At 49.2% G+C, this 26405-nt stretch overlaps 4 protein-coding genes and 1 non-coding gene across 8 annotated transcripts; 2 read left to right on the forward strand and 3 right to left on the reverse strand.

Moving 5' to 3' along the window:
* The first annotated feature begins 1220 nt into the window (after positions 1-1220).
* kpnb1 (karyopherin (importin) beta 1) lies at positions 1221-10804 on the forward strand. Its single transcript, XM_086056832.1, has 22 exons — positions 1221-1559; positions 2203-2261; positions 3486-3668; positions 4070-4270; positions 4403-4555; positions 4641-4700; positions 4774-4863; positions 5111-5221; positions 5450-5551; positions 5641-5865; positions 5950-6141; positions 6223-6353; positions 6797-6944; positions 7070-7141; positions 7216-7360; positions 7425-7507; positions 8324-8431; positions 8493-8636; positions 8738-8843; positions 9304-9418; positions 9503-9664; positions 9796-10804. Coding segments are annotated over exons 1-22 (2631 nt in total). The 5' UTR covers positions 1221-1519; the 3' UTR covers positions 9797-10804.
* Positions 8874-9018, forward strand: LOC147134196 (small nucleolar RNA SNORA79). Its single transcript, XR_015090278.1, has one exon. It is a non-coding gene; the product is annotated as a small nucleolar RNA SNORA79 (small nucleolar RNA).
* A 141-nt stretch (positions 10805-10945) lies between the features above and the next one.
* jmjd8 (jumonji domain containing 8) lies at positions 10946-14046 on the reverse strand. The gene is made up of 9 exons (XM_086055854.1): positions 13807-14046; positions 13556-13675; positions 13404-13452; positions 12675-12771; positions 12529-12597; positions 11848-11967; positions 11690-11757; positions 11391-11525; positions 10946-11164 (listed from the first exon to the last, which is right to left on the reverse strand). The coding sequence occupies exons 1-9, from the start codon at positions 13920-13922 to the stop codon at positions 11084-11086; spliced, it is 855 nt and encodes a 284-aa protein (XP_085911980.1). The 5' UTR covers positions 13923-14046; the 3' UTR covers positions 10946-11083.
* A 1435-nt stretch (positions 14047-15481) lies between these two features.
* Positions 15482-20909, reverse strand: LOC147134198 (uncharacterized). 4 transcript variants are annotated; one of them, XM_086056227.1, is made up of 14 exons: positions 19643-20278; positions 18962-19036; positions 18775-18892; positions 18642-18681; positions 18538-18566; positions 17814-17856; positions 17684-17736; positions 17576-17608; positions 16799-16835; positions 16651-16715; positions 16512-16568; positions 16397-16438; positions 16107-16234; positions 15483-16017 (listed from the first exon to the last, which is right to left on the reverse strand). In XM_086056227.1, exons 3-14 carry the CDS (start codon positions 18884-18886, stop codon positions 15940-15942), a joined length of 717 nt encoding a protein of 238 aa, XP_085912353.1. In that variant the 5' UTR covers positions 18887-18892; positions 18962-19036; positions 19643-20278; the 3' UTR covers positions 15483-15939. The 4 variants fall into 4 exon arrangements, with proteins under 4 accessions (XP_085912355.1, XP_085912353.1, XP_085912354.1 ...); XM_086056229.1 differs by lacking the exon at positions 18962-19036 and having other exon boundaries at positions 15482-16017; positions 19643-20279; XM_086056228.1 differs by having other exon boundaries at positions 18962-20278.
* Positions 20910-21065: 156 nt separating this feature from the next.
* spns1 (SPNS lysolipid transporter 1, lysophospholipid) lies at positions 21066-26173 on the reverse strand. Its single transcript, XM_086056226.1, has 14 exons — positions 25980-26173; positions 25352-25530; positions 24684-24896; positions 24556-24621; positions 23968-24104; positions 23612-23763; positions 23473-23539; positions 23200-23342; positions 22943-23095; positions 22500-22689; positions 22359-22424; positions 22171-22269; positions 21615-21783; positions 21066-21550 (listed from the first exon to the last, which is right to left on the reverse strand). The coding sequence occupies exons 3-14, from the start codon at positions 24886-24888 to the stop codon at positions 21480-21482; spliced, it is 1518 nt and encodes a 505-aa protein (XP_085912352.1). The 5' UTR covers positions 24889-24896; positions 25352-25530; positions 25980-26173; the 3' UTR covers positions 21066-21479.
* Positions 26174-26405: the final 232 nt, after the last annotated feature.

The raw sequence follows: 26405 nt of genomic DNA on the forward strand, positions 1-26405 counted from the left end.
CATGTCATCAACACATGACATGTGATGCATACATGTTTATGCTCATAATAAACACTCTTCTATTTAATAAGCATACGTGCAACTAATAGAAATGCTAAAAAGAACCACTGGCATCGGGCCAAAACCTTGTATGGCCAAGTGTGGTCAATTTTCTATTTTTACCACAAATCAATACCATTCGTCAGTCGCCACGAGGTTGGGTCTGGTATTTTTACAAATTATCTGAGGTAAGAAAGATGAAAATGGTTTGATCTCTTCTATGATGCGATATTCACAGTTAAAGGTTTTTTTGGGGGGGGGCGTTCCTGACAACTGATTGAGATGCAAGATTAACGCCCAACGCCAGCTAAATTCCAGTACACATGTAAAAAAATAAACAAATGTCAATTACAAAAAAAACTCAACACATGCAAGAACTAAACATGCAAATAATTAAAGAATGATCATGGTAAATCTGCCAAGACATGAGCAGACTACCAAACACCTGCTATTAATAAAAACACATGCAAAAAAAAAAAGACAGGATTGAATGTCTACAGGAAAGCAAAAAAGTTGTAATGCGCGTGCTAAAATACCAAAAAGGAGCAATTTAACTAAATGTACGTTAAATTTCGATACTAACACACAACGTTATATTTGAACATTGCTACCCTAAAGCACAAACACTAATTTTGCCAAACTTTCACAAATCCATGAATATGAAGAAATGCGAATATCCCGCTAGTAAGAACTTGTGACGTCAACCTGCTCATCAGGCGTAACGTGATGACGGTGACGCGGTCTTCAAAGTCAAGTAACCTGTGTCACGAGCCGATGGCGTCACTGCGTATTTCCCCGACCCTTCAAGCAAAACGAAGTGTCAAATTACGTCATTTTTTAAACTAACAAAGTAAATCAACGAAAAAAAACACAGCAATCATCACGAGAACGCGCCTTCGCGGACAACTGGATCACACGTGTTCGCTCCGTTGCGTTCAATGCACACGCTTGCGCTGGAGTTAGTTGCGGCTTTCTGCTCACTTTTGTCGTCGTAACGAACACGACAAGAACAACCAACTTCCTCCTGAATACCAATGTCGTAGAAAACATCCAAGCCGTCCTGAATCGAGCCAAGCCTCCAGAGACGCCGAAGAACAGCGTTGGTTGGGTTTCCGCCCTGCGGCATTGACGAAGTCCGACGGTCCCTGAATGCATCGGCCGCGGTGCCATATCCTTCCGCCGGCCGGGAGCGCGCGCGGCCCAGAGGTGCAATATCCTTCCGCCGACCGGGAGCGCGCGGCCTTTCCCTCGCGACGCAACACGAGCAAGCGAGCGATGCGAACGGGCGGCGGCGAGGTGGCTCCAGCTCTCCATCACAACCAGCACCAGCACGACCCTTAAGCAAGCTTTTCCCGAACCTTCCACGCCCAAAACCGGGGAACCTCCGCCTCTTCACCGATCTGAACGAGTCAGTGAATTTACGTTAAACTCTCGACGGGCGAGCCAGCGGCTGCCGGACGCCGGCGGACGGACGGACGGAATGGAGCTCATCACAATCCTCGAGAAAACCATCTCTCCAGGCGAGTGCTGGTCGGTGTTGACCTGCCTGGTGGTGGGTGGCTCGCATACACCGCGCTGAGGCCTCTGCGGGGCCTCCGTTGGTGGCTGGCACCTCCGGTCGACCGGTGAAAGTTTGGGGCTGTTAGCGAGCTAGTTAGTTAGCCTGTCGGCTAGTTAGCTTCGAGCTAACCGCGACGGACGGCCTCACGGCGGCTTGCTGTCTGTCAGATGTTCGGTCACCGCGAGACTGCCCACTCGACCTCGGCGAGCACGCTTTGAGTGTCCCGGTAGAAGCCGAGTGTGGTTCGGACGCGGACTTGTTGTTTTCTCTGACTAATTGTCCTCCGCCCCTGCCCATGCTGTTAGCCGCTCGGCTAGCCCCTTAGCTTGTAGCATTTGGCCGCCAACATTCTTTTGCGAACACTTGGGAGAAGAGTGGCGTGCCCAAAAACTTTTGTGCCGTTCAAGCGACGTCCGTGTGGTCTCGTGAACTTTTTTTTGTTTTCTGTTTTTGTAATCCCTGTGCAGCCGGCCACCGACCGGCTCGTGCAGGCTTAGCGTCCTCACGGGCTAGCGCGCACGTTGGAGTCTCGCCGTGTTCGGTCTTATTGATTTGCACAGCTTGAGGGGCGTTTTCATGGATTGGTGATTGTTTGTGTGCAGATCGGAATGAGCTGGAGGCGGCTCAGAAGTTTCTGGAGCAGGCGGCCATAGAGAACCTGGTGAGTTGGGCGGGCGGGCGCGCGCGTGCGCGGAGCCCGCCCGGAGCTAGCGTTAGCATTAGCATTAGGACCTCCCGGCTACACCCTCAACTTGGCGTGGCTCGCTTCAGACAAGTGGGAACACTCACGCAGCGGCTACTCAATGTGGCAAGGCCAATTAGGAACGTATTCAGATTCAACAAGCGTGTCAAGTTTTATTTTTGTTGCTGATGAAAGTTGAAAGACGTTCCATGCAATGCATTTTCTGGTGACGTCACAGGTCTATACAGTGTATACATACCAAGGTTTTTTCTGTATCAAATTGAGATACCCTAATCATATTTGCAAACATTTTTTCACAATTAGTATCACCAATATGCAGATGATCAGGTTAGAAAAAGGTTTCAACCTGATTACCAATGAATTAACACCCACTGGGTGTTAATTATGATAGTGTTGCCATGTGCAGAATGTGCAATAGATTCTCAAAAAAACTTGCGAATGCTACTGGGGGTTCATGAGTTCTGGGATTGTACAGTTGTTTTGCTTTTGGTAAAAAGCACTCAACTAGATCTCCCTGTGTTTAAAAAAAAATTTTTTTTTACAAGGAATCTGTTAAGTCAAAACAGGTATTCAGCGGTCACAGACCATATTGGAAGTGAGCTGCTTCTTGTCTACTGATTAGTGCCAAATACTTCGGAAATAAGCTTGCTCAAAATACCTTTATTAATATTAGTCATATGTTATGACACTTGGTGATTTCTCCCCATTATCTATAATCATTTAACAAGGTCGGACACAGATTAGCAATATACACGACTTTATTTCTCTAAATCTTTGCAAGAGTTTCCATTTTCAGTTGACTTCTACAGTATCCCATCACTGATGAGCTCGTTTAAAAACAGGCCGCCGGTTGTCGCGCTGGTGACCCTTCTTGGTGACAAAAGAAGCAATATTTACCCAGTGGAAAATCCCCACAGAATTGTCCATCAAATTTGCAGTAGGAAAGAAAAACTTTGACCTAAGGCGTATCTGCTCTTTGACAGTTTTAGGAGCTGCTTGTAACTGTTTCCAATAGTGTCAACCTGTTTGTGCAGCATAATACTGCAGTTGCAGTGAAAAATAACGCCCATCAGCACTTGTCAGATATGTTTTGACGATGTCTCAGCCCGATCACCTCCAATCTTATATATATATATATATAGACGACTCAAGTTGCTAACTTTTGACTCTGTGTGCCGTCAGCCGACCTTTCTGGTGGAGTTGTCCAAAGTGTTGGCCAACCCGGGCAACACGCAGGTGGCGCGCGTGGCGGCGGGCCTGCAGGTGAAGAATTCTCTGACCTCCAAAGACCCGGACGTCAAAGCTCAATACCAGCAACGATGGCTGGCCGTGGACGCAAACGCTCGCTGCCAGATCAAAAACTACGTAAGTTGGCGGGACGGCGGGCAGGATATATGCCGGCAAAAAATAACACCTCCCTCCCAAAAAGTGTCTGCGTCACTTTTGTCACATTACTGGACACCATGTATTGCTTAATGGTCCTAAATGTCCATTTTCGTTCTTTTTTTGTGTGCTATGGCACTAGCGTGGCTACAACTACCTGAGACTAATTCCTCGTGTGTGGCCGCTAAAGACGGTTGTGATAATTCAAATGTAAACAACCACATGGTCAAACCCAGAAACGGTAGCAGGCGGGTGATTCCCCCTTGCGCCTTTTTCTTCCAACGCCACAAATGTCCTTGAGCCAAGCTCTGGCATTCATCATTGAAGGCCACACACAGCAAAAGTCATACTCTTCCCAAATCTGACACGTTCCCTTCGCTTAGGTTCTGCAGACATTGGGCACGGAGACGTACCGGCCCAGCTCGGCGTCGCAGTGCGTGGCCGGCATCGCTTGCGCCGAGATTCCCGTCCACCAGTGGCCCGAGCTCATCCCGCAGCTGGTGACCAACGTGACGGGCCCGTCCAGCACCGAGCACATGAAGGAGTCCACCCTGGAGGCCATCGGTTACATCTGCCAGGACATTGTGAGCTGCCGGCGTCAGTAGCCATGTGCAAATACGAAAACATGGGCAGCAAAATGTCATTTTGAAAACCCGTCACGCTGACCCTTATTTTTTTTATTAATTTTTTTTATATATATATTTTTTTGTCGGCAGGATCCCGAGCAGCTTCAGGAAAATGCCAACCAGATCCTGACGGCCATCATCCAGGGCATGAGGAAAGAAGAGCCCAGCAACAACGTCAAACTGGCCGCCACCAACGCCCTCCTCAACTCCCTGGAGTTCACCAAAGCCAACTTTGACAAGGAGGTGCGCCGCCGCTCAGTTGCTGCCGCCGCCGCCGCTCGGTTGCCCGCTCGATTGCGCTCATGTTTGCCGGCCGTGTGTCTCGCAGACAGAGAGGCACGTCATCATGCAGGTGGTGTGCGAGGCCACGCAGTGTCCAGACACCCGAGTGAGTATCGCCAGGAGCGCCGGAACCTCGCGCCGAGCCACGCGCAGCTGATCTTGTGGTCTGTGTCTTTTAGGTGCGGGTGGCGGCCCTTCAGAACTTGGTCAAGATCATGTCTTTGTACTACCAGTACATGGAGGCCTACATGGGCCCGGCTCTGTTTGCGGTAAGGAAGGCCGCAAACCCATCTCAATAGCAATGTGACATGGTGAAATTTTCTTTAAAAAAAAAAAAAAAAAAGGTGCATTTTGCACTTCAAACAACTAAAATCCCCTATAACAGATAAATTCCAGATAAAAAAAAAAAAACTGCTAGCCAAAGTACATGACCTACTGCCTACACTGCTCATGTGCAGAACCAGCAGGGTGGCGCGAGCATGCGGTGAGCAAACTGCAATTTGTTTTTGTTCCCAGATCACCATCGAGGCCATGAAGAGCGAGATCGACGAGGTGGCGCTGCAGGGCATCGAGTTCTGGTCCAACGTGTGCGACGAGGAGATGGACCTCGCTATTGAGGCGTCCGAGGTTTGTGAGCGCATGCCGAGCGTGCGTCAACGCGCGGCGCCCGCCTCAAAGTGGAATGGATCCGACGCTCATTCGTTTGACCGTTGGTCCACTACCTAACGTTGAATTGTTTCGGGCCTGCACTCTACTATGTAGTCCGCTGCTTAACAAGCCCTTTGTAACGACGATGGAGTCGGGAATGAGCGACGTGACTGACCGCGGGCCGCCTGTCCTCCTTGTGTTGAGCAGGCGTCGGAGCAGGGCCGCCCTCCCGAGCACACCAGTAAGTTTTACGCGAAAGGGGCGCTGCAGTACCTGGTCCCCATCCTGACGCAGACCCTCATCAAGCAGGTAACGTTGGACCTTCCCTCCCTCCCCCCCTCCCTCCCTCTCTCTTTCCGCCCGACTCGCTTTGTTGACGTTTGTCGGCGGCCACGTAGGACGAGAACGACGACGACGACGACTGGAACCCGTGCAAGGCGGCGGGCGTTTGCCTGATGCTGCTGTCCACGTGCTGCGAAGACGACGTGGTGCCCCACATCCTGCCCTTCATCAAAGAGCACATCAAGCACCCCGACTGGCGCTACCGCGACGCCTCCGTCATGGCCTTCGGCTCCATCCTGGAAGGACCCGAGCCCAACCAGCTCAAACCGCTCGTTATCCAGGTGGGCGGCGGGCCGCGTTTACCAAGGGGCGGGCGAGCGAAGACTCCGGCTCCGGCTGTGAGACTTTGACTCTGTTTGGCGCAGGCGATGCCGACGCTGATCGAGTTGATGAAGGACCCCGGCGTGGTGGTGAGGGACACCACGGCGTGGACGGTGGGCCGCATCTGCGAGCTGCTGCCCGAGGCGGTCATCAACGAAGTCTACCTGGCGCCGCTGCTGCAGTGCCTGATCGAGGGCTTGGGGGCCGAGCCGCGGGTGGCCAACAACGTGTGCTGGGTAAGCGGGCGGGGCCGCCCGACGGGCCGGCGGACGGTGGCGCCGAGATGCTGACGCCTGGCCCGCGCCGATCCCCCTCAGGCCTTCACGTCTCTGGCGGAGGCGGCGTACGAGGCCACGGAGGCGGCCGAGGACCAGGAGGAGCCCAGCACGTACTGCCTGTCGTCCTCCTTTGAGCTCATCGTGCAGAAGCTGCTGGAGACGACGGACAGGTCAGCTTTGCTCGGGCTCGCGCCGCTGCTTCTCGCACTCGCTCGGCTAGCTGGCGCTCAAAAAGCCGCATTCCTACATACCCCGTTGCGCCAAATGGGCTTTATATGTAGTTCACGACTACATGCTTGCCAGTCCTTACACATTTTCAGCAGTTGTCGTCAAACTCGGGTATGTTTGGAATCAAATCTGAATTCACTTAGAATGTAGTTCTCCTGTCACCAACGGGTCATGAATGTTTAGGTTAAGGGGGGGAAAATCCAAGTCATTTGATGCTCCTGGTAATTGGCGTTAGAATGATGAGGCGGGGTCCTTGGGTTTTCTCCCGCTTTTGGGTCCCGAAAGTGTGGCAGAGGGTTTGAGGCGGCCTGATTTAGGGAGAGCTCAGACATCAGGCTGCTTTTTGTCAAGTTGTCACATCACGTGGTTGTCAACCGCTGCGCAGACCCGACGGCCACCAGAACAACCTGCGCTCGGCCGCCTACGAGGCGTTGATGGAGATCGTCAAGAACAGCGCCAAGGACTGTTACCCCGCCGTGCAGAAGACCACCCTGGTCATCATGGAGAGGCTGCAGCAGGTCTTGCAGATGGAGGTGAGGACCCCTTTGAGATCACATCGTACCCTGGCCCCGGTCCCGGTGCATCCTTGAGTCCGATTCGACTCGATCCACCAAACGGAAGTCCCGCATGATGATGACGCAACTTCCTGCGTCCGCAGTCGCACATCCAGAGCACCTCGGACAGAATCCAGTTCAACGACCTTCAGTCGCTGCTGTGCGCCACGCTTCAGGTGAGCCGCCCGTTCTCACTGCCGCCGCCACCTGACGCTTTGGCGTGACTTTTTTTTTTTTTTTTTTGCTGCAGAACGTTTTACGGAAGGTGCAGCATCAGGACGCCCTTCAGATCTCGGACGTGGTGATGGCCTCGCTGCTTCGGATGTTCCAGAGCACGGCCGGTTCCGGAGGGGTGCAGCAGGAGGCGCTCATGGCCGTCTCCACCCTGGTTGAAGGTAACGGCGCTCGTCCGGCCCATTTTTTTCTGACGTCACATTCATTTGCGATTTGGTCTTCCAGTTTTGGGAGCGGAATTCCAGAAGTACATGGAGGCCTTCAAGCCTTTCCTCACCATCGGTCTCAAGAATTACGCCGAGTATCAGGTAGGATTGTTTTGATTGATTGAGGGCATGGGCACATGTGAAATTGTAAAAATGGTTCAGCGTTCTTGTCAAACACTTTGATGATGACGGTGATGACTCAGACTTCAAATGTCACATGAAAAAGTGACCACTCGGGGCTAATGCAAATGCATTCGAAGAATACATGACCTGCCATCGGCGAGGTTTCATATTTGTGGTTCACAAGTTAAAGCTAGTTCAAATATAGTTAGTGTTTTGACTTTTTATGATGCAAGACTCAGTTTGAGACAGAGGCTCATTTGGATCAACTGAATTGGGGAGAAAAAAAAGGGGAGCTTGATGTCATTTCATTTTTTTAAACTGCAAAAAAAGTCAGTGAGTTGAAACCCGGCCAAGTCCAACATTGCTGTTCACATAAAATGGCGCTCACATATTGAGTATTATGCTTAGTGAATAAAAATGAATACGCGGCACGTTGTTTAGACGGCCTTCTTCTTGGGAAAGAGGGCAACCATAGTCGTTTTATTGTGTTCATTTATTCTTAATGTAGTTTAAATGTTTTTTTTTATTATACAGCAAAAAATTGTATTCTTTTGGTCAAATGTAACGTTTCTGTATGGAAGCGGCAATTTTCCTCCAAACGAACATTTTGTAGCAAAATGTTGAACTTGGCCTGACAAAATGTGCCATGAGTTCGAACGAGGCACATGGGCAGTCTGCAAATAGGCGTGGCTCGATTGTGCTCCAGGTGGCGCCATTTGAACTCTAAATTAGTCTGTGAAGGAATGGCCGGCAGCCGCACTTTAGAGGATTGTGGAATTTTGTTTTGTTTTGAAGGTGTGCCTGGCCACTGTGGGTTTGGTGAGCGACCTGTGCCGAGCGCTGTCGTCCAACATCCTGATCTACTGCGACGAGATCATGCAGCTCCTCCTGGAGAACCTCGGGGTGAGTCGCCCAGCCCCGCCCCCTGCTCCCCGCCCCAGCTGACATGTTTGCGCCGGCGCAGAACGAGAACGTCCATCGGTCGGTGAAGCCGCAGATTCTGTCGGTGTTCGGCGACATCGCCATGGCCATCGGAGGAGAATTCAAGAAGTACCTGGAGATCGTGCTGGACACGCTGCAGCAGGCCTCGCAGGCCCAAGTGGACAAGGTGGGCCGCCCGTCGCAAGCTAGCTTCAACTTTGACCTGTTTGATGCCATGAAGGCTGAAAGAGAATGTGTCGTGTGTGTGTGTGCGCGCGCGCGCGGCAGACGGACTACGACATGGTGGACTACCTGAACGGTCTGCGCGAGGGCTGCCTGGAGGCGTACACGGGCATCATTCAGGGTCTGAAGGGTGACCAGGAGAACGTCCACCGTAAGCGGCCGCCCGTCGCACGCGTCATGGCGATGTCAGTTCCTCTTCCTGTCTGCAGTCTCAACAGGAAGCTTTGATGACATCGCAGAGCACTTTGGGGTCCTTTTCACCCAGCAAGCTGCCGGCCTGGCGCCAAAGCACACCCGGCTTGCTGGTTTTGCGGGACCCGACAAGCTAATTTCTTACCTGCCCGACGAGGCCGTTCTCATAGGCCGCGAAATCCATATCTCTTCGTGTTGACAATCATTCATGCCTGATTTGGGGGCGCCACCTAGAGCCACTCGCGCAAAACGCCCACCTAGTGATTAGGGATCGTTCGCTCATTCCCGAGGGATTGCTAGTGGCCATTTTTGGAACCATCCAAATGCAGCACATCTAAATGGTTACGTAGCGATGAGTGAATGATTGTCAGCGCAGGCAACCCGATGAGCTACTTGTGTTGTTGTTGTTGTGGCGCCAGCGGACGTGATGCTGGTGCAGCCTCGCGTGGAGTTCATCCTGTCCTTCATCCATCACATCGCCGAGGACGACGATCACTCCGACGTGGTCGTGGCCAACGCGGCCGGGCTCATCGGGTAAGGCGGCGCGGCGCGCGCCTTCAACTCTGGCTTGCGACAGGAACAATCGCAAATGCAACCCTACCTGTGCGTGTGCGTCAGCGACCTGTGCACGGCGTTCGGCAAAGACGTGATGAAGCTGGTGGAAGCTCGTCCGCTCATCAACGACCTGCTGACGGAAGGGCGGCGCTCCAAAACCAGCCGGACCAAAATGCTGGCCACCTGGGCCACCAAGGAGCTGCGCAAGCTCAAGAGCCAGGCCTGGTCCGAAACACGCACGCACGCATGATACAGCCACCGCCATTGCCTTTTGATTAGCAATTCGGCATTTACACAAGACCTTTCTGAGTTTTGAAATGTCCAGTTTTAAAAAGATGTGTTTGTTTTTCTGGCAGATGCGTTTGGCGTGACGGGTTAGCGGCATGTGTGCGTTGGACGTCTGGACGGACGTTGAGGACAAAACGGACGACGTCGTCTGCCTGGCGACGCCTCAACTTGATTCACGTGAGGATGATGATGATGAAGATGATGATGACGACGACGACGATGATGATGACGACGACAATGATGAGTGGCTGCGTATGAGAAACGATGACATCACCACATTGCGGCCTGCCGGGCCCCTCCTTTCCTCTTCTTCCCCCGCCCCCCCCCCCCTCGACAGCCTGTGGACAACTCTGACTCCTCCCTTAAATAAAAGCCCCGGCCACCCCTCACCTCCACCGGTTGCATTGCCGTGATGACCCTGCCGGCGGGGGAGGGGCTAAAATCAGACTTTTTGTTGCTTTGCCGTTTCTGTGCACCGGAACGCCATGGACGGACAACAGCGCCCCCGCCCCACCCCCGTCCGCCGGCCCGTAACCGACTTGGCATGAAGTATTTTCACCATAAAAGCACTTCAGGGGTGAGTGCCAAAGGAAGCGGCTGCACTTGGTTTGGCTTTTGGGTCACAACGTTTTTGCTTGAGAATTGAAGACGTTTGTTAAAGCTTCTATTTTTCCATTCTGAAAGAGAAAAAAAAAAAAAAAAGAGAGCCCAAAAACCAATAAAATCATCTGAAACATTCCCCAAGCACGTCCTGTCGCTCACTTTTGCGTTCAACACCATGGACTCACTTAGGACACTGAACTTTGACCTTTTCACGCTGTCTTTTTGGGCTGATGTTTTTTTACGTGGCAAAGAACATTGACTTTTTTTCAGGAAGTTGTGTTGGCGCGCGTTTGGACCCGCCCACTTCCGGTCCAAACACCCGGCCGAGCAAACTGCTTCCTTCTGGGGCTTTTATTTTGGTGAGCTGTGGCAGCTGTTGGGAGAACAACTTCCTGTGTTGACGTGTTCAACTTGAGTTGTCATTGACTTTCATTTCTTATTGAGTGAACTAATAAAAGTCTATATTGTACCAAAGCTTCGGCACCTCCTTCTCGCAGCAACCAATCTGTTGACATCTCACACATACACAGGTACATACCTGGGGCCACTGCCCAGTTTGGCCCCGCCCTCTGCACGCCCCTGCCCACTGGCCGCACACTTACTAATTTTACAACATTTAGGCAACAGATGAAAATCCATTTTTATTTAATCATGTGAGCAGGATGGCCTGAAAGCTGAATATCAAATAAGATCGAGAAGGTCAGAGGTCAGTACTTGATTTTGAGGTGTGTGTGTGTGCGCTGTTCATCGGCTTCATCCCAGGAAGGTGGAGATGAAGACGCTGGTGTCCAGGTTGAGCGTGGCGTGCCACCAGCGGTCGGGGAAATAAAGCACCTGAGAGCACAGATGGCGTTACCATGACGACACAAACAGACGGCGTCTAGTGTGTCAAACACTAACGCCTTCCAATAAAAAGCACATTTAATTTTTAAGAACAAATTCAATTTTTCAAGAACTTAGTCTGCGTTTTGGGGATAATAAATGCATTCCAACTTTTTTTTCTTCTGTAAAATGTGAATTTCTTGTGCAAGTTTGGAAGGGGTGTGTCATTTGGGGTTACCTGTCCAGGTCGGATGGTGCACTGCAGCGGGGCCTGGTGCGGGGGCAGCCGCGGGTAGACGTCCCTCAGCCAAGAGAGGGTGCTCATGTTGGGGTGGAAGTCCGGCTCCTCGTCCGGTGGGTACAGGAACCAACGCTGGATGAGGAAAAAAAAAAAAAAAAAAAAAAAGCATACAAAGCAACATTCAGGAAGACGGAAGGAAGTGTCTTTCTGACATGCCTACACTTTCATCCTCCTCCTCTAAGTTGACAGCGGGCAGGCCGATCCCAAACGACAAGCACGTCCGACCTCCGACCTACCTTCCTGCCGTAGATGACCTCTGAGAATCCCGGACCGTGCCAGTGGAAAGGGACGCCGGTTCCGGGACCTGAACAATGCAGAGGACAAGGACAAAGACTACTTAGGAATTTTTGCCCGCTTTCCTTTTTCCAAAAGCGTGGAAGTCGCTACGACAGACCGGCGATGCCGAAGCTGAACGCTCGGCGGGTGGCGGGCAGCAAAAAGGCGGGCGGCTCGTAAACGTCCAGCAGGCTCTGCCACTCGCTGAGGTTGTTGTCGCCGAACATGTACAAGGTGTCTGGCGGCCCCCGACGAGAAGAGAAATGAAGAAAAGACAAACAAAGACAACCAAGAAAAAAAACACGTTTTCATCGGATCTTTGTTTTTTTTTCATCTTTGTTGTTTTTGGGCTCATGTCTTGTCTGTGTTGTTTTTGTTGCAACAGCAATAAATCGATATCGGAAAAAAATGTGCTATCTATGTTGAATAATCCCATATCCGTAACATTGCACCGAAAGGAATGACATTTCTATTGTCAAATAAAAGAAATAAAAAATGTTCACGCAGTAAAATAAGCAGGTTCAATGCATTGTTAGCTAATTAATTGTCACGACTTACAAATTTTATGTATTGTATACGGTATTTGTACTTGTCAAAGTGATTCATCGTTATGTCCTGAGACACTGTTCTCCGATTGGATAGTAATGTGCATTTAAGTTTGCATTGGATTGCCAAAATCAGAGAAAAGCATACAATTAACAAATCTATCGCACCTCCTTGCATAATGCACGAGCCGTTATCGCCATGACGATATTTTTGCCATATATTGTAATAGCGTTTCCCGGAAGCCCCGGCTCACCGCTGCCCAGGACATCAAGCGACTGCGGCCTGAGGAGGTCGTCCACGTAGTCCCTGAAGGACACGTCCACTACGGGCACACAGAGTCACACACGGCAGCCTGCAAAGCATGATGGGAAAACACTGGCGCCGGCGGTGGCGGCCTACCTTTGGTGTACGAATACGTGTTGGCCGTGCTTAGACGCACTTGCCGATCGCCATATGAGGCCAGTAAATTCCACTTGGAGCACAAAGAGCGGAATTTCTACAAAAAACAACAATGACATGAGCGTCACAGAAAAGAAACACAACAAGCCTTCAACAAGCCCAAACAAACACAAATAAAATGAATATGCACACACACACACACACACACACAAAATAAACACAACCTGAAACTAAAACAGACACATTAAAAGGATGCAACTAAAGTTTAGTGAATAATTGATTAATTGGTTGATTATTTTGTCTATTAATCAGATTTTATAAAAATGTTTTAATTTCCATCCATTTATTGAAAAACGGGACATGCTTTCAAATTGGCAGTGTAGAAAATGCACAAACCAAAAAAAAAAAGGTTTAATATTCAGTTACTCGTTTGGCATTTTGAAAGTAAAAGAAAATGTCTCATTTGGACTCAAAACAAAGACAATAAGTCATGCTTTCATAGAGGACGACAAAAATCGTACAATATTTACTAGTGAGAAGCCAACATTCCCAGCATCTGGACAATTAAAAAAAAAAAGCTATCTCAACGATTAACACCGATGATCAAAAATAACATTAGTTGTTGATTAAGCAATTAATTGTTTCACCTCTATATAAATATGGGGAAAAGTACAAGAAACTGCAACAAAAACACAAACACACAATTGTAAAGCTAAAAGCTCAACGTACGGCGTTGTCTGTAAGTCCCGTGATGACCACCGGCTTGCTGTACGCGTAGCTATGGAAACAACATTACAACGTCACCTTAGGCGCTCTGCTAGCTCGCTAGCGAGTATGCTTGCCAGGTAAGGAACACGCATGCGCGCACACCTGTGCCCCACCTGTCCAGGAATTGACGTAATGACAACGAGGAGCCGTCCAACACTTCCAAGTTACACGGACCTTCATCCTCCACGCTCAAGTGGGACCCGCACCACCTAAACACTTCATCTCTGTCATTCCTTTCGAAAAATCAAAAGTATAACTTGACCATCGAGTGTACTCCAGTAAACGGTCTCATGTGTCCGCTCGTTACACTAAAATTGTACTTGAGTAAAGAGTACTCGAGCCCTAGCGTACAGTTGAAACTGACCAGCCGCCGTCGCCGCTTTGTTGGTGTTCGCTGAGCGTTTGCGTCTCCAACAGGACAAAATAGGAGAGCAGAGCCAAGCGGAAGTAAGTGTGGCGTAAAACTCTCCAAAGTTCCATTCAAAAATCTTCCCAAATGACCGACTTCACAGAAAAAGCAGCGATAGGCATCCAGTCGGGTCGAGTCGACGACACTGGCGGAACCAGAGGGGAGGCGGGGTAGCACCTGACCCCTCCCCCCTCCTGAAATCTGATTGGACCCCCCAGGTGCCACCCCAAATGATTGACATATCGCGGCACCGACTCTGCTAAGTCTCTCCTGTACAGTAGTTGGCGCTATGTACTGTAAAGCGTTGCAATCCACGTTTATTAGGAGAGGAAGAATCGCCACTGAAACGGAGGAAGATTTGATTCTGATTTGAGTCGGTTATCGTGGATACACACTTTTCAAAATAGGGAAGCATGAGACAGAGAACTGCGATTGTGGAGAGGAAGAGACTGTAGAACATGTCAGGAAAAATTTGGGAAAAAATTGGAAAACAATTTTTTAGGTTTTATTTTTTTGTTTGTTTTGTTGCTTTGCTTTAAGCAAGTTTTTTGTGATGTTTGTAAGAATTAAATTGAGATCTTAAGTGTTATTTGTAATCAAGCTTTTTTTGCAATCGCAAACAAACAAGTTACAAGTTGGATGACAGTCTGCTCGTTGCCAAGTGCTCAAGTGGTCGGCCAGCCAGAAAACAAAGTTGCAAGTTGGATGACAGTCTGCTTCTTGACCCGGGTTCGACTCTTGCTTTGTCCTCCATGTAATTAGTAAATGGAGCAAAGAGTGAGGCTCGAACCCGAGTCTCCGGAACACCAAGCTACTTCTTATACCACTTGATACATGGTAGTTTTTTCCTCCTAAAACGCCTTACTATACATGGTCGTTTTTTTTTTCACAAAAAACTCCTTACTATACATGGTCGCTTTTTTCACAAAAAACGCTTAACTATACATGGTCGCTTTTCTCACAAAAAACGCGTTATGATACATGGTTGTTTTTTCTCCAAAAACGCCTTACTATACATGATGTTTATTTCTTTTTTTCCCCAAAAATATGCCTTACGATACATGGTCGCTTATTTTTTTTTTTACAAAAAACTCCTTACTATACATGCTCGCTTTTTTTCACAAAAAACACTTTACTATGCATGGTTGCTTTTTTCACAAAAAAACGCCTTACTATACATGGTCGTTTTTTTTTTTTTTTTACTTTAATAAAGAATTTAAAAAAGTGTTCGGAAGTGGTTTTGTAAATTAATAATTGTCAACCTAAAACTGGCTGGATTAGTCAAAAAATTTATTGTTAGACTAATCGGAAAAATAGTCAATAGATTAATCAGGAGAAAAATAATTGTTTGTGACAGCCCTAGATGAGAGAGAGGGAGGGAGTGGGATGGAGGGAGAGATATTGTGTGAGTAACTATGAATATGTTGGTGCATTTTCACCACTTTTGTAAAAAGTAGTTATTAGTGCATAATTGAAAAATTGTTGCCAAATTGTTTTTCATTTTGTTAATAAACTGCAAATTATATATACATAAATCTCATCTCCTGTGTGCTTAGTATGTACATTCCAACATTTCCGATGGCAATTGGTAAGTCAAGAAACAAATTTATTGTTATAGTCTGCGGACCCCCTGAAATAGCCCTGGCCACCCCAAGGATAAAAGTCTAGCTCCGCCACTGGTCGACGGCGAATTCCGAGCAGAGAGGCTTTTTCACTTCCTGGTCAGCAGCCAATCACATGTAAGCACATTCGGCGTGCTGGGTTCAGGGAACATGACGAGGTGGGATCTCGTTCCTCTCCTGTCCTCCCTTTTGCAATATTTTAATATTAGTACATAATTATAATCCCGATATCTTGTAATGAAAATGGACATGGAGGCTTTGATTTGTAATGAAAGACCATTTACCATTAACTTTAATTTCATTAAAAAAAAAACAACAACAACAAAAAAAATAGTGTGAATGAAAACATTCTCAGGAGTCGTCAGTTCAATGTCAAAAGTCACAAAAGGAAAAAAAAAAACAAAATCAACCAAATAAACGGCAGTGAATTCATCCATTTCAGCATCTAAGATGAAATTGTCATCAGTCAAACTCCGCCCCTTTCATCAGACACCTCCAGCACTCTTCCCGTCCCATCGTGCAGCGGGTTGGATGACATCACCACCTGTGTGGCAAAGTAGCTCAGCTGATGCTCGCCGCGCGTGATTGACGGGCTGTCGGATCGGGAAGCTTCTGGAGCTTATCTGCACTTACGCTATCTTGATTGACGTACTTCCCCTGGCCGTCGTCGCTGTCATCGTCGTCGTCGCTGTCATCGTCGTCGTCGCTGTCATCGTCGTCGTCGTCGCTGTCATTTTGGGATGACAACATTGGCATCTCTCCTGGCAGGAAATAACAAGCGTCAATCAATCAGCAGAGGTTGCTCACACAGGCAGGAAGCAGCAAAGGCGGCGCCCCTCCGGCAGGAAGTGACACAATCCTGATGAGCGGCCACTTCCTGCTGGCCATCAGGATGACGATGGTGACGATGACAATCGACTTACCCTTTTGTGGATCCGCAATCACGTTCAGGTAGTCTCTGTCGTCTGAGGAGAAACAGTTCAAAACGGTCAGTCAGTAAGACGGGTCTTAAGACAGACATAGTGTCAGTGGCGCGACCTGTTGGTGAACTTTGCGTGCGCTCATTTGGGACGTTCTCGTAGTCGTGTGGTTCATCTGCAACGAAGATTTTTCATTTCCATTTCCATTTTTCTAATGATGACAAACGAGGAAAGCCGGCAAGTGCGTCGGACGCTACCCGAGCTCGGCGTGGACACGTCACTGCAATTGGTCGCAGAGGCCTGGTCTTCTGGCAACACGATTCTGCAAGAACGCAAACAAAAAGCAAAACTAAATCGGACAAGAAAAGGCGAGCACTGAGATGCATCCAACCAGGAGGAACTTACATGTAGTCCCCGGCTGGGGATTCTGGGAGGTCCTGTTCTGTGGAAACAAACGACAACGTTCAATGAAAAAGTTCCACTTCCTGTTGGGATAACAATTCTTCTGTTTCCTCTCACATAACTGAAAGTGTTCATCACCCACTACCCTTGTTCACTTTCTCAGATGAGAGACACAAACAGAAACAAGAAAAACTTGAAGAGCCCCAACCTGAACAAGAATCAGGAAGAAGCAGAAGAACCCAAAGATGCACCGAAAAGAAAAGGAAAAACAGAAACACGAGCAGAACCACAACCTGAAGAAGTAACAGGCAAAGAAGTAAAATAACCCAAAGAAGCAGCAAAAAGAGATCTGGGCCCTACGCGCCGGGTGTGATCTGCCGTCAATCATAACATACTACCAGATCGCCACGAAACGTGTATTGGTATCACAATGTCAACTGCGGAGTCCCGCAGGGATCAGTACTCGGCCCTCTACAGTTCAGCATTTACATACTTCTGCTTGATGATATTATACGTAAACAGAACATTACCTTTACTGTTATGCCAAAGATGCCTAACTATATATGCCTTGAGAACTAAATAACCCGCTGTGATGTGGAGGCGTGCCTCGCTTAAGCTAAACAACGGATGTCCAACATTTTTTGGGGCTTTGGAAAGAATAACCCAATAAAGCACCGAAAGCATAAGAAAAAGTTACCAGAAGGAAAATCAAAACAAGTAAAACAATTTTTAAAAAAAATTGAAAAAAGAAGCGTGAGAAAGTATTTGAAGGTGACTGACCATCTTGGGAGTTCTGGTAGCTGTGGTTACTTTCTGCAGAAGGAAGAAGACCAGGACCAAATAATGTCCGTCAAGTTGCTGGTGGAACTTTTTCATTTTTCATCTCACCGCTTTCTGTGAGTTCTCTGTCGGATCTTCTGCTGCGTTGACTGCCATGAATGCTGGGAACGACATCAAAGACATGAAGAACAACATCGGAGACGTGAAGGTTGAGACTGTGGGGGTGTGGTCAACTCACAAAGGTGACAGCATGCCAGACGTCAGGCCAGGCGTCTGCTGATCTGAAAATCAGTAAAAATTTGTGCTGGGAAATGTTTACTTTGTTAACTTCTTCCAACTTTAGTTTCAAATGCTTAGCTGGTGAGCTTCTGACAATGCTCAATTTTTAGCATGCGCCACCATCAGTGTCAGCCACATACTTGCTATAAATGCTAAGTTTGTTCGCTTTTGTCACAAAGTATTTATGAATATTTAGCTGCCGCTCATTTTAGGTTAGAATTGCTTCCCCCAACTTTAGCCCCCAAACCGCTTATTAAAGTTCGGCTTGTTAACACTGACAATATTAGCTTTTGGCATTTAATTTGGCAGCTTCCGCCACCTTTAGCTTTAGCCACAAACAGTTAGCTCGTTACCTTTGCCAAATATAACCGTAGCCACAAACATCGAGCTTTTTAGAACCCGCCAATTTTAAGCTTTGTACATTTATTTTCTTAGCTTCTGCCAAATGTTGCTTTAGCAATAAAGGGTTAGCTTGTCAAATGGCTGCAGATGTTCTCCTTCATCCAGGGAATTGTATGGATCGCAACTGGACTGTTCCGGTCATCTTAGAAGATGTATCAGCAGGTGTCATCAGGACTCGCTCAAGAAGTAGATAGGACCGCTCTAGTCTAGTTGAGCTTGTTAGCTTTAGCCACAAACATACGCCTCTCCCACCACCGGGAACAAGCGTTGAAACAACTTACGTGGATGAACCAGTCGGAATTGAGTGGATCTGCAGGTGAGAGACAAAAATCTAGCGTGACAAGAAAGCGATTAGTCGCATTGTGATCGGTCGTGTAAAACTCACGGGGTGTACTCGCCAGTGTCCCTCACTTCCCGGATGGAAACTGATGACACGAAACACATGGAAAAGAAAAACAGTTGCGTGGAATGCGCTAATGACCAAAAGTGACAGGAAGTGCCATCGTTATCAGACGCACCGGGGGGTCCGTTGCCCCTGCAGTGCAGACACACCAACGCCAGGACCACGCCGCACGCCAACACGGCGGCCGTCACCAACGCGGGCAGGAGCGGCGACGCTTCCGAGTCCATGGCAACCTGAGGACATGACCACCAAAACGCCGCTCAAAAAGTGCATTTACCAAACACGAACCACCGGCAACTCACGCCAAATGAAGGCAACGTAGCGGGCGCGCCGCACTCAGGAAGTCACAGCGCCGCCGCCGCCGCACACTTTGTGTCCTCGTGAGGGAAGGTGAAAACAAAACGGCATCAATGAGGACGATGGACACGAAACAATTGAAGGAGGCCATGCCGATAAAAACGGAGAGAGAAAACGAAGGCCAAGATGAAGAAGGAAATGGAGAAGACACAGTAGAAGAAAATGATGAAGACGATACAATGTAGAACAAGACCGAGAAAGTGAAGGAGAACATTGAAACATAAGACAAAGGAGAAGATGAAGTAGAAGGAAATGATATAGAAGACAAAGAAAACGAAGAACAAGGTGGCGAAAATGAAGGTGTAGACAGACGAAGAAAAAAGGATTAGAAGAAGACCAAGTCGAGGAAGTTAACGGAGAAGGAAAGGATGTCGGAGGCAAGAAGATGAAGAAAATGGAGGCCAAAAGAGACTTAAGATGATAAATTTGAGGAAGGCAACGATGATGAAAAGACAAAAAAAAAAAACAGTGGAAAAAAAAAACTAATGAAGATCAAGCAGAAGACAGACAATGAAGATAACGAAGACCGAGGTGAAGTCGAAAAACCAGAAAGGAGAAGAGCAAGAAAAGCAAGACAAATAATTACAAGCTCAAGGCAACGGCGACTAAGATGGAGAAGGTGAAACCTCTTTTCACTGTCGAGTCTTTTCAAAGCGTGTCAGGCGGCCATCTTGCGCGGTGCCGAAGGCCGTGCGAGGCGCACCGGCGGAAGTGGCAATGGCAGGATGAAGGCAAGGCGGACCCACCGGAGGACTTCCTGTCAGGCAGGTGCACGCTGGGAAAAGCGGCGCCCCGACGTCACCTCGGCGACGGCGTGAGCGGATCTGGGCCGGTCGTCTTGTTCCGGGGCCCTTCGCTGACGGCGGCGGCCGTCTCGTCTGGCCGACGTTCTCCTCCCGCCCGCTTCCTGCCCCGCTCTCAGCCAATCGGCCGCCGCCTTCTAGGCCGCGTGCGCTCGGAGCCGTCTCCTCCGCCGCGTTTGCTGGAGTCGGAGCTTCGCGCCGACAAACAGGAAACCACATCGAGGTGATGAGGGGAGGGGGGGCGCTACAACCAACAAAAGTCACACTAAACCACCTGGATGTGTCTGAGACTGGCCGACGACGACATGACAAGACGAAGCTCTAGTCCACAGCCACTAGTTGATGAGTAGGTAACTAGCAGAAGACCGGAGGACGACTGGGGACTGCAGGAACCACACTAAACCACTCGGACATCTTCGATGTCAAGAGGATGACTAGTAGGTGACCAAGAGTTGAGTAGTACATAACTAGCAGACGATGATCAGGCAATTAGTACAGAGGTTCTAACAAATGACTAGCAGATGGTCAGAAGATAACTAGTACACAACTAGTAGATGATGAGTAGATAACTAGGCGATTATGAGTAGGTAATTAGATGACTAGTACATAAAGTATTTCGATCACCATTCGTCTATAAGACGAATGGATGGCTAGCAAATGACTGGGGAAGCAGATGACTTGTACACAACTGAACGATGACAAGCAGGTGACTAGGAGATGACTAGTATCTAACTAGCGGACCATTAGAAGAGGACAAGGTGGCTTGTAAACAACTACGCGTTGCTTAGCAAATGACTAGTATAGAACTACTCGATGACATGACTAGTAGAAAAGATGAATAATACTTAATAATAATAATAGTATTACATGACTGGTAGACAACTAAAAGATGACAAGTAAGAGATGACGAGAAAAACAATTAACAGGTGACCTGTGTAGAACTAGCACAAAAATCAAGACGGCTATCAGATACTGTGATCAATTAGTGACTTGCAGATGACAAGTAGAAGCCTTATACAGAACTAGATGATGACTAGTGCAACTAGATGACGAGTGGACAATTTCGAGATCACTGGGAGATATTAGCAAATTAGCAGAGAACTAGTAGGTGACTAGAAGATGACTAGTAAATGACGGGAAGCGGGTTGGCGAGCGCCTAACAGATGACTAGTGAGCAAATAGCAGATGACAGTCCGACAACTAGACACAGCCCCATCCCAACAAGTGAAGAAGAGTGAAGAAGGAAACGAGTTAACTTGGTTTATTCAGTTGATCTAAAAACAAAGCCAGCAAAGGGGGCTGGCCACCAAGACCACACGCGGCAGGACGATAAACGCCGCACCGCAAGAGGACAAAGTTCAACACCCTAACAAAAGCAGACAGACAGCAAGTTAAGAAAGGTCAAGACTATCCTAAAAGACCGCACAACCAGTCGGGTATCCTAAAAGTGGTCTTGTTTATAAAAAATAAAAAAAAGAAAAAAAAAAGCATTTTTGGGGGGGATGCGGAGTCATTACAGTTTGGTGCTGGATTCTTCTTGCGCCTAACAAGCGTCAGCTTCAAGTAAAAAAAAAAATGTAAAAGGAAAAAACTGTAGTAAAAATATCCGCCGCTTGCTCCGACCGAAGAAGGAGGGTGGCGAACATCAAATGGGAAGCCATCAAATCAGAACGCTGGACACCGGAACCAGGGTGGACCGCCCGCTTTTGGGCACCACGATGGGCTCGTCATCTGCGGACGCATCAAGTGGCATCGTGTCACGTGATGTCACGTTAGCGATGTCATGCTAGCTCACCTGCCGGTGTCAAGGTCTCAGCCAGCTGCCGGTCTCGCTCGATGAACAGGGCGGTGGCCAGGAAGAAAGCTCCGCCCCCGACGGCCACAAAGGAGCAGAGCAGCAGTGAAAGTTGAAGCGAGCGAAACTGCCACAGGAAGGAATCCGACTTCCTCAACGAGTCCGACACCTGGGAGGGCAGCACAACAGCGCGTCAGGTGGCAAGATGCATCAAAGATGGAGACACAATTCATCCATGAGTCGGTTTTCCATCATGGATGCTTTCCAGACATCGTCCGGCCTAAAATGATCCAAATCCTTTAAAGGTCAGCCTCCAGCAGCAAAGCAGACTTTGTGTTTTCATTCAACAGAAGTGACAAAATGGCCGCCTCCGGAGATGGCTAAAAACGGGGGCATTAACTCTTATTCCACAAACGCAACATTTATCAAAATGCCTCGTTTCTACTAGTGGGCTTGCATAGAACATATTCTTGAAAAAATATATATATTTGGCTTGACTTCCTCTTTCAATCAATAAAACAATTTCCTGGTTGAGACCGTTTTTTGGCACACGCACCACTCCGATGAGATAAGGACTCCCGGCGTCTCCCAGCAGGTGCGAGATGACGATCTGCAGCGCCTCGGCGGTGGATCGGCGCGTGGGAACCACCACGTACTGACAAAAATAAAAAAATAATTAGAAAAAAATAACACAAGCGCGTGAGGAGGAAAAGGACGGAACGTGCGTCACGCCATGTTGCTGACCAGCAAAATGTCTGCCACGATGGCCCAGTTCATGGACAGGAACGTCTCGCCCAGGAAAATAAACACCTGCGCACAACACGGCGTCCTCTTCATCCATACACTCAAAAACAACAAACTGGCAAGCGTTGGCGCTCCACTCACGTAGGTGGCGACGGTGCTGGCCTGGGCGCAGACGACGGCGAGGTAGAGGAAGGGCGCCGAGAGCAGCAGGCCGGCGGCGCACACCAGCGGGTCGGCGCGAGCCGTTCGGCTCCGGAGAAGACGGCTGACCTGGACGCCGCTGGCCACGCCCAGCACGCCCGTCACGCACGTGATGGCGCCGAAAATCAGACTGCCAGCGGGCGAACGGCAAAATGACTACCGGTAAATTGATGATATTTTTTTTTCCCCCCGCAGGCATGGCTACCGCTACAAATCGAATGATTTGAAAACGAGCCGCAAACTGGCAATGTCGTTCAATTCAAAGTCAAGTTCTGTCTTCCATAAGTTTTAGCCGAAAAAGTGCGAAAATGGTCTCCTCAAGTCCGGCCGGGGTCAAGTCACGTGACCGGCGTCCCCTTGCCCAACCCCCGACGGGAGCTCACCTGTCCGAAGACGAGCAGTGACCCTCCACGCAGGGTGCGCGCTCGCCGGTAAACATGGCCGCCCTAAACAGGAAGGTGGGCGCCCACAGCGCCAGGGAGCCCGTGACGAAGGCCACCGCCGTGAAGCCCAACGTGGACAGCGCAAAGCTCGGGCTGCCCCACGCACAGAAAGAGAGCGACGCAGCGCGTTTGGTTAGGATTTGTCCAGCGCGGGATCCCCGGGCCCGGCCGGTGGGCGGGCGGGCGGGTGGACCTACTTCCTGCTCAGCGCTCGCAGGTCGTCGATCCAGCTGCTTTGGTGAAGCTGATGTTCGGGCCGGGCTTCGATGGCGCCGCGTTTGGGTTCCTGCACCACCAGGACCAGAAGCAGCACGGCCACCAGACCCAACGCCGGCGTCACCTGCAACACAGCCGGCACGCTCAGACAATAGCACACGCGCACGCACACACACACACACACACACACACACGCACACACACACACGCCCACACAAACACACACACACACACGCGCGCGCACACGGCCGCACCCTCAGAGCCCAGTGCCAGTCCTTGGCCACGTTGCTGACTTGGGAGCCCACAATGTAGCCCAGACCACTGCGGAGACAGGAAGAAGACGAGCCCGATGGCGGACATGAAGAGGCACGCTTGGCCGGCGGCGACGGCTACCTGCCGACGGGGATGGCGAAGTAGAAGATGGAGAGCATGTTGGTGCGGCGGTCCTTGACGTAGAGGTCGGCGATGATGGTGGGCGCGATGGTGGAGTAGCTGGCCTCGCCCACGCCCACCAGGCCCCGCGTCAGCAGCAGCGCCCAGAAGTGCTGAGAGCAACAAAAAAACAAAAAAAAAACAAAGGCAATCGGCGTCACCGCTCGCTGCACAATCACCAAGCCCAGGGAAAGGGAACACAAACAAGACAGCTCAGAGGTTGCTAAGCAACACGGAGGCCATCAGACGACGAAAGTCAAACGCCAAGATAACAGAAGACACGCGAGAAGGTGAGAGGAGAGAGTGTCGCCGCTGACCTGCTTGGGCGTGTAGGAGCTGGCGAGCGTGACGAGGGACCAGAAAGTGATGCCGACGCTCATGATCAACTTGCGGTTGTGGCGGTCGCCCAGGTAACCGAAGAGTGGCGCAAGGAACATGTAACTGCAGATGAAGACTGGACGGCCAGACGCGGCAGGAAGTGATGTCACTGGGCCGGCTTGCTGACAGTACGGCGCCTTGCGGCCAGCGCTCAATCGTAATTGACGTCGCGGCCATATTGGATGTGGCAAAGCGTAGCGAGGACACACCTCCTCCACTTTGGTTATTTGCTCTATTTGGTGTTGCGGACCGACTGGGGATGGAAATAAGCTTTCCGCTTATTCATCACACTGACAGCTGCCAAACTACAGTTGACTTACCGTAATGCAAAAATTAATTGACAGATTAATCAAATGTAAAATAACGGTGAGTTGCAACCTTGTTCCCCACGCGGCACATCAACGTGAAATGTCAACATCCCATTTTGTCATTTTCAGCCATGGCCCCACCCTGCCACATCCAACATGGCGGCGCCGCCGACACACAGTTGAGTGCGTTTGACGCCGACGTGCACGACGTGTTCTCACCCGTCTGGAGCAGACCCGATTTGCTGTCATCGATTCCAAAATAACGCTCGATGTCGGGAAGCACGCCTGACGGACATATGACATCATCAGCGGGCGCCGTATACGCACGTGCGCACGTGCGCGCGTACCTGCGATGGTGAACCTGTCCATGTAGTTGAGCAGGTTGACGTAGCACAGGATCAGGACGGTGAGCACGGCGCGCACGGGTGCCACGCCGCTTCTACTCTCCTCCCCCTGTGCCGCATCCCGACACTCCTCTTCCTCCTCCTCCGCCACCTCGCTGTCGTCCGACACAAACGGCGCCGCGTCCGACGCGGGCGTGTCCGTGGACATGGCGGCCACTGAGACAACAACAGGGAGCTCATTCAACTAGCTAAAGTTTTTAGTCCACATCAACGATATCCAGCTTTCGGTCATGTACTACTATGCTCTTTATCCTCACCACGAGTACAAGGAGTAGATGTTAACTAGTAGAATTGTATGTCTGTAGTAGTAGTTAGTAGTTGTGAACTAGACACTCTCAAGTGTCAGTGCTTTTGCAATTCTACTAGTAGGAGTACTAGTATGCCAAAGTGGTCTTGTTTGTGAGGACAAAGACTTACCTAGGACTTTAACTCATTCACTGCCAGACATTTACAGACCCTCTTTTACCCTAACGTTTGAAAAAAAACATGACTAGTATGTTGTTCCACTGGTGTCCTGAAAGGTTTGGTGAGGACACAGGGTGTACTAGTACATGGATGGACAGACTTGCAAGTGCCTTTGCATACTATGCATGTGATTGTACCAGCGGTACCTAATCAAGTGGCCTGGCGTGGCGTCTTGAAGAAGCCAAGTCACGAGTTGCATCAGAGGTGGGCGTGGCTTAGAGAAGGCTTGCTGTTTGATTGGACCTTTCCTTCCGGGACAGGAAGCACGTGACTGGACGGCTTTGACGGTCAATCATTCGTTCATCTCACTCGGCTCATTTCCCACCTGACAACATGCGTGAATTTTTAAATCTTTTTTTCCAGCTCAATATGTATTAATTGATCACACACGCCATTAAATCACATTAATAGATCCATTTCTGAAAAAACGTTTTTGTTTCCTTTTGACCCCGGCTACGTCATCAACTGTTGAACGTTAATCAACTTTAAGGTATTTCACAAAAACTTAGTGCTTGTAAACGCGGAATAATGAGCAATAAGCAAATCACATACGCGTGACGTCACTGACAAAAACAAGCGAGTCCGATACGCCCCCCCCCAAAAAAAATGTTTTTTTAAATAAAACATTCTATGCATATAACGTTCGCGTGGGCTTAATGTTGAGTGTCAGTACATGTTCCAAAGTTTTGATACTGCGTCCTCAAAATAAACACTGGGGCGAGAAAAACTTGTTTACATCCGAATGCAATGACTCAGACGATCTGATCGACTTACGGCTTAATTTCAACGAAGTCGTTGAACAAACATGTCTTTTCTTTTTGTCTTGATTTCTTGTTGTTGTTGTTGTTGTTGTCGGCCGGCGAGAAAAGTTTGTGGCGAGCAGAAAAGCTCACAAATGACATTTGTTTGCTGCCGCCATGACACACTGGCGCTAACTTCCGGCCCTCGACTCACGTGACGGCGCGTCACGTGTCCGCATCCAATCAGGTGATGGTGACGTCCGTCCACGTGACTCAAACAAGATGACATTTGGAGCCTTTCGTCATTGATTAAGTTGCGAACAAAACATGTGTGCGCAAACACAATCTTTCCATTTGCTTTGAACATATTGTTTCATTGACTAGCCATCTGTGAACAAAACATGTTGACATTATTAATCTTATCCAGTCCTATTGAATAAATTGTCATAAATACACATAC

The sequence above is a fragment of the Filicampus tigris genome, chromosome 16, assembly GCF_054856515.1.
Source record: "Filicampus tigris isolate MCC_2025a chromosome 16, RoL_Ftig_1.0, whole genome shotgun sequence".
NCBI lineage: Eukaryota > Metazoa > Chordata > Actinopteri > Syngnathiformes > Syngnathidae > Filicampus > Filicampus tigris.

Bases quoted from the DNA above. Each gene is read 5' to 3' on its own strand.
- kpnb1 (XM_086056832.1), top strand. From the start codon at position 1,520: ATGGAGCTCATCACAATCCTCGAGAAAACCATCTCTCCAG. The intron at 7,508-8,323 runs GTAGGATTGTTT...TTTGTTTTGAAG, and splicing joins AGAATTACGCCGAGTATCAG to GTGTGCCTGGCCACTGTGGG. The intron at 8,844-9,303 runs GTAAGCGGCCGC...TTGTGGCGCCAG, and splicing joins TGACCAGGAGAACGTCCACC to CGGACGTGATGCTGGTGCAG.
- spns1 (XM_086056226.1), bottom strand. From the start codon at position 24,888: ATGTCCACGGACACGCCCGCGTCGGACGCGGCGCCGTTTGTGTCGGAC. The intron at 23,764-23,967 runs GTCAGCGGCGAC...TGTTGCTCTCAG, and splicing joins GCTCCTACACGCCCAAGCAG to CACTTCTGGGCGCTGCTGCT. The intron at 23,540-23,611 runs GTAGCCGTCGCC...CTGTCTCCGCAG, and splicing joins TTCGCCATCCCCGTCGGCAG to TGGTCTGGGCTACATTGTGG.
- LOC147134198 (XM_086056229.1), bottom strand. From the start codon at position 18,886: ATGGACTCGGAAGCGTCGCCGCTCCTGCCCGCGTTGGTGACGGCCGCC. The intron at 16,716-16,798 runs GTAAGTTCCTCC...GCGTTCTTGCAG, and splicing joins TCCCCAGCCGGGGACTACAT to AATCGTGTTGCCAGAAGACC. The intron at 16,018-16,106 runs GTAAGTGCAGAT...TTTGCCACACAG, and splicing joins AGTACGTCAATCAAGATAGC to GTGGTGATGTCATCCAACCC.
- jmjd8 (XM_086055854.1), bottom strand. From the start codon at position 13,922: ATGGAACTTTGGAGAGTTTTACGCCACACTTACTTCCGCTTGGCTCTG. The intron at 11,758-11,847 runs GTCTGTCGTAGC...TGCATTGTTCAG, and splicing joins GTTCAGCTTCGGCATCGCCG to GTCCCGGAACCGGCGTCCCT. The intron at 11,526-11,689 runs GTAGGTCGGAGG...TTCCTCATCCAG, and splicing joins AGGTCATCTACGGCAGGAAG to CGTTGGTTCCTGTACCCACC.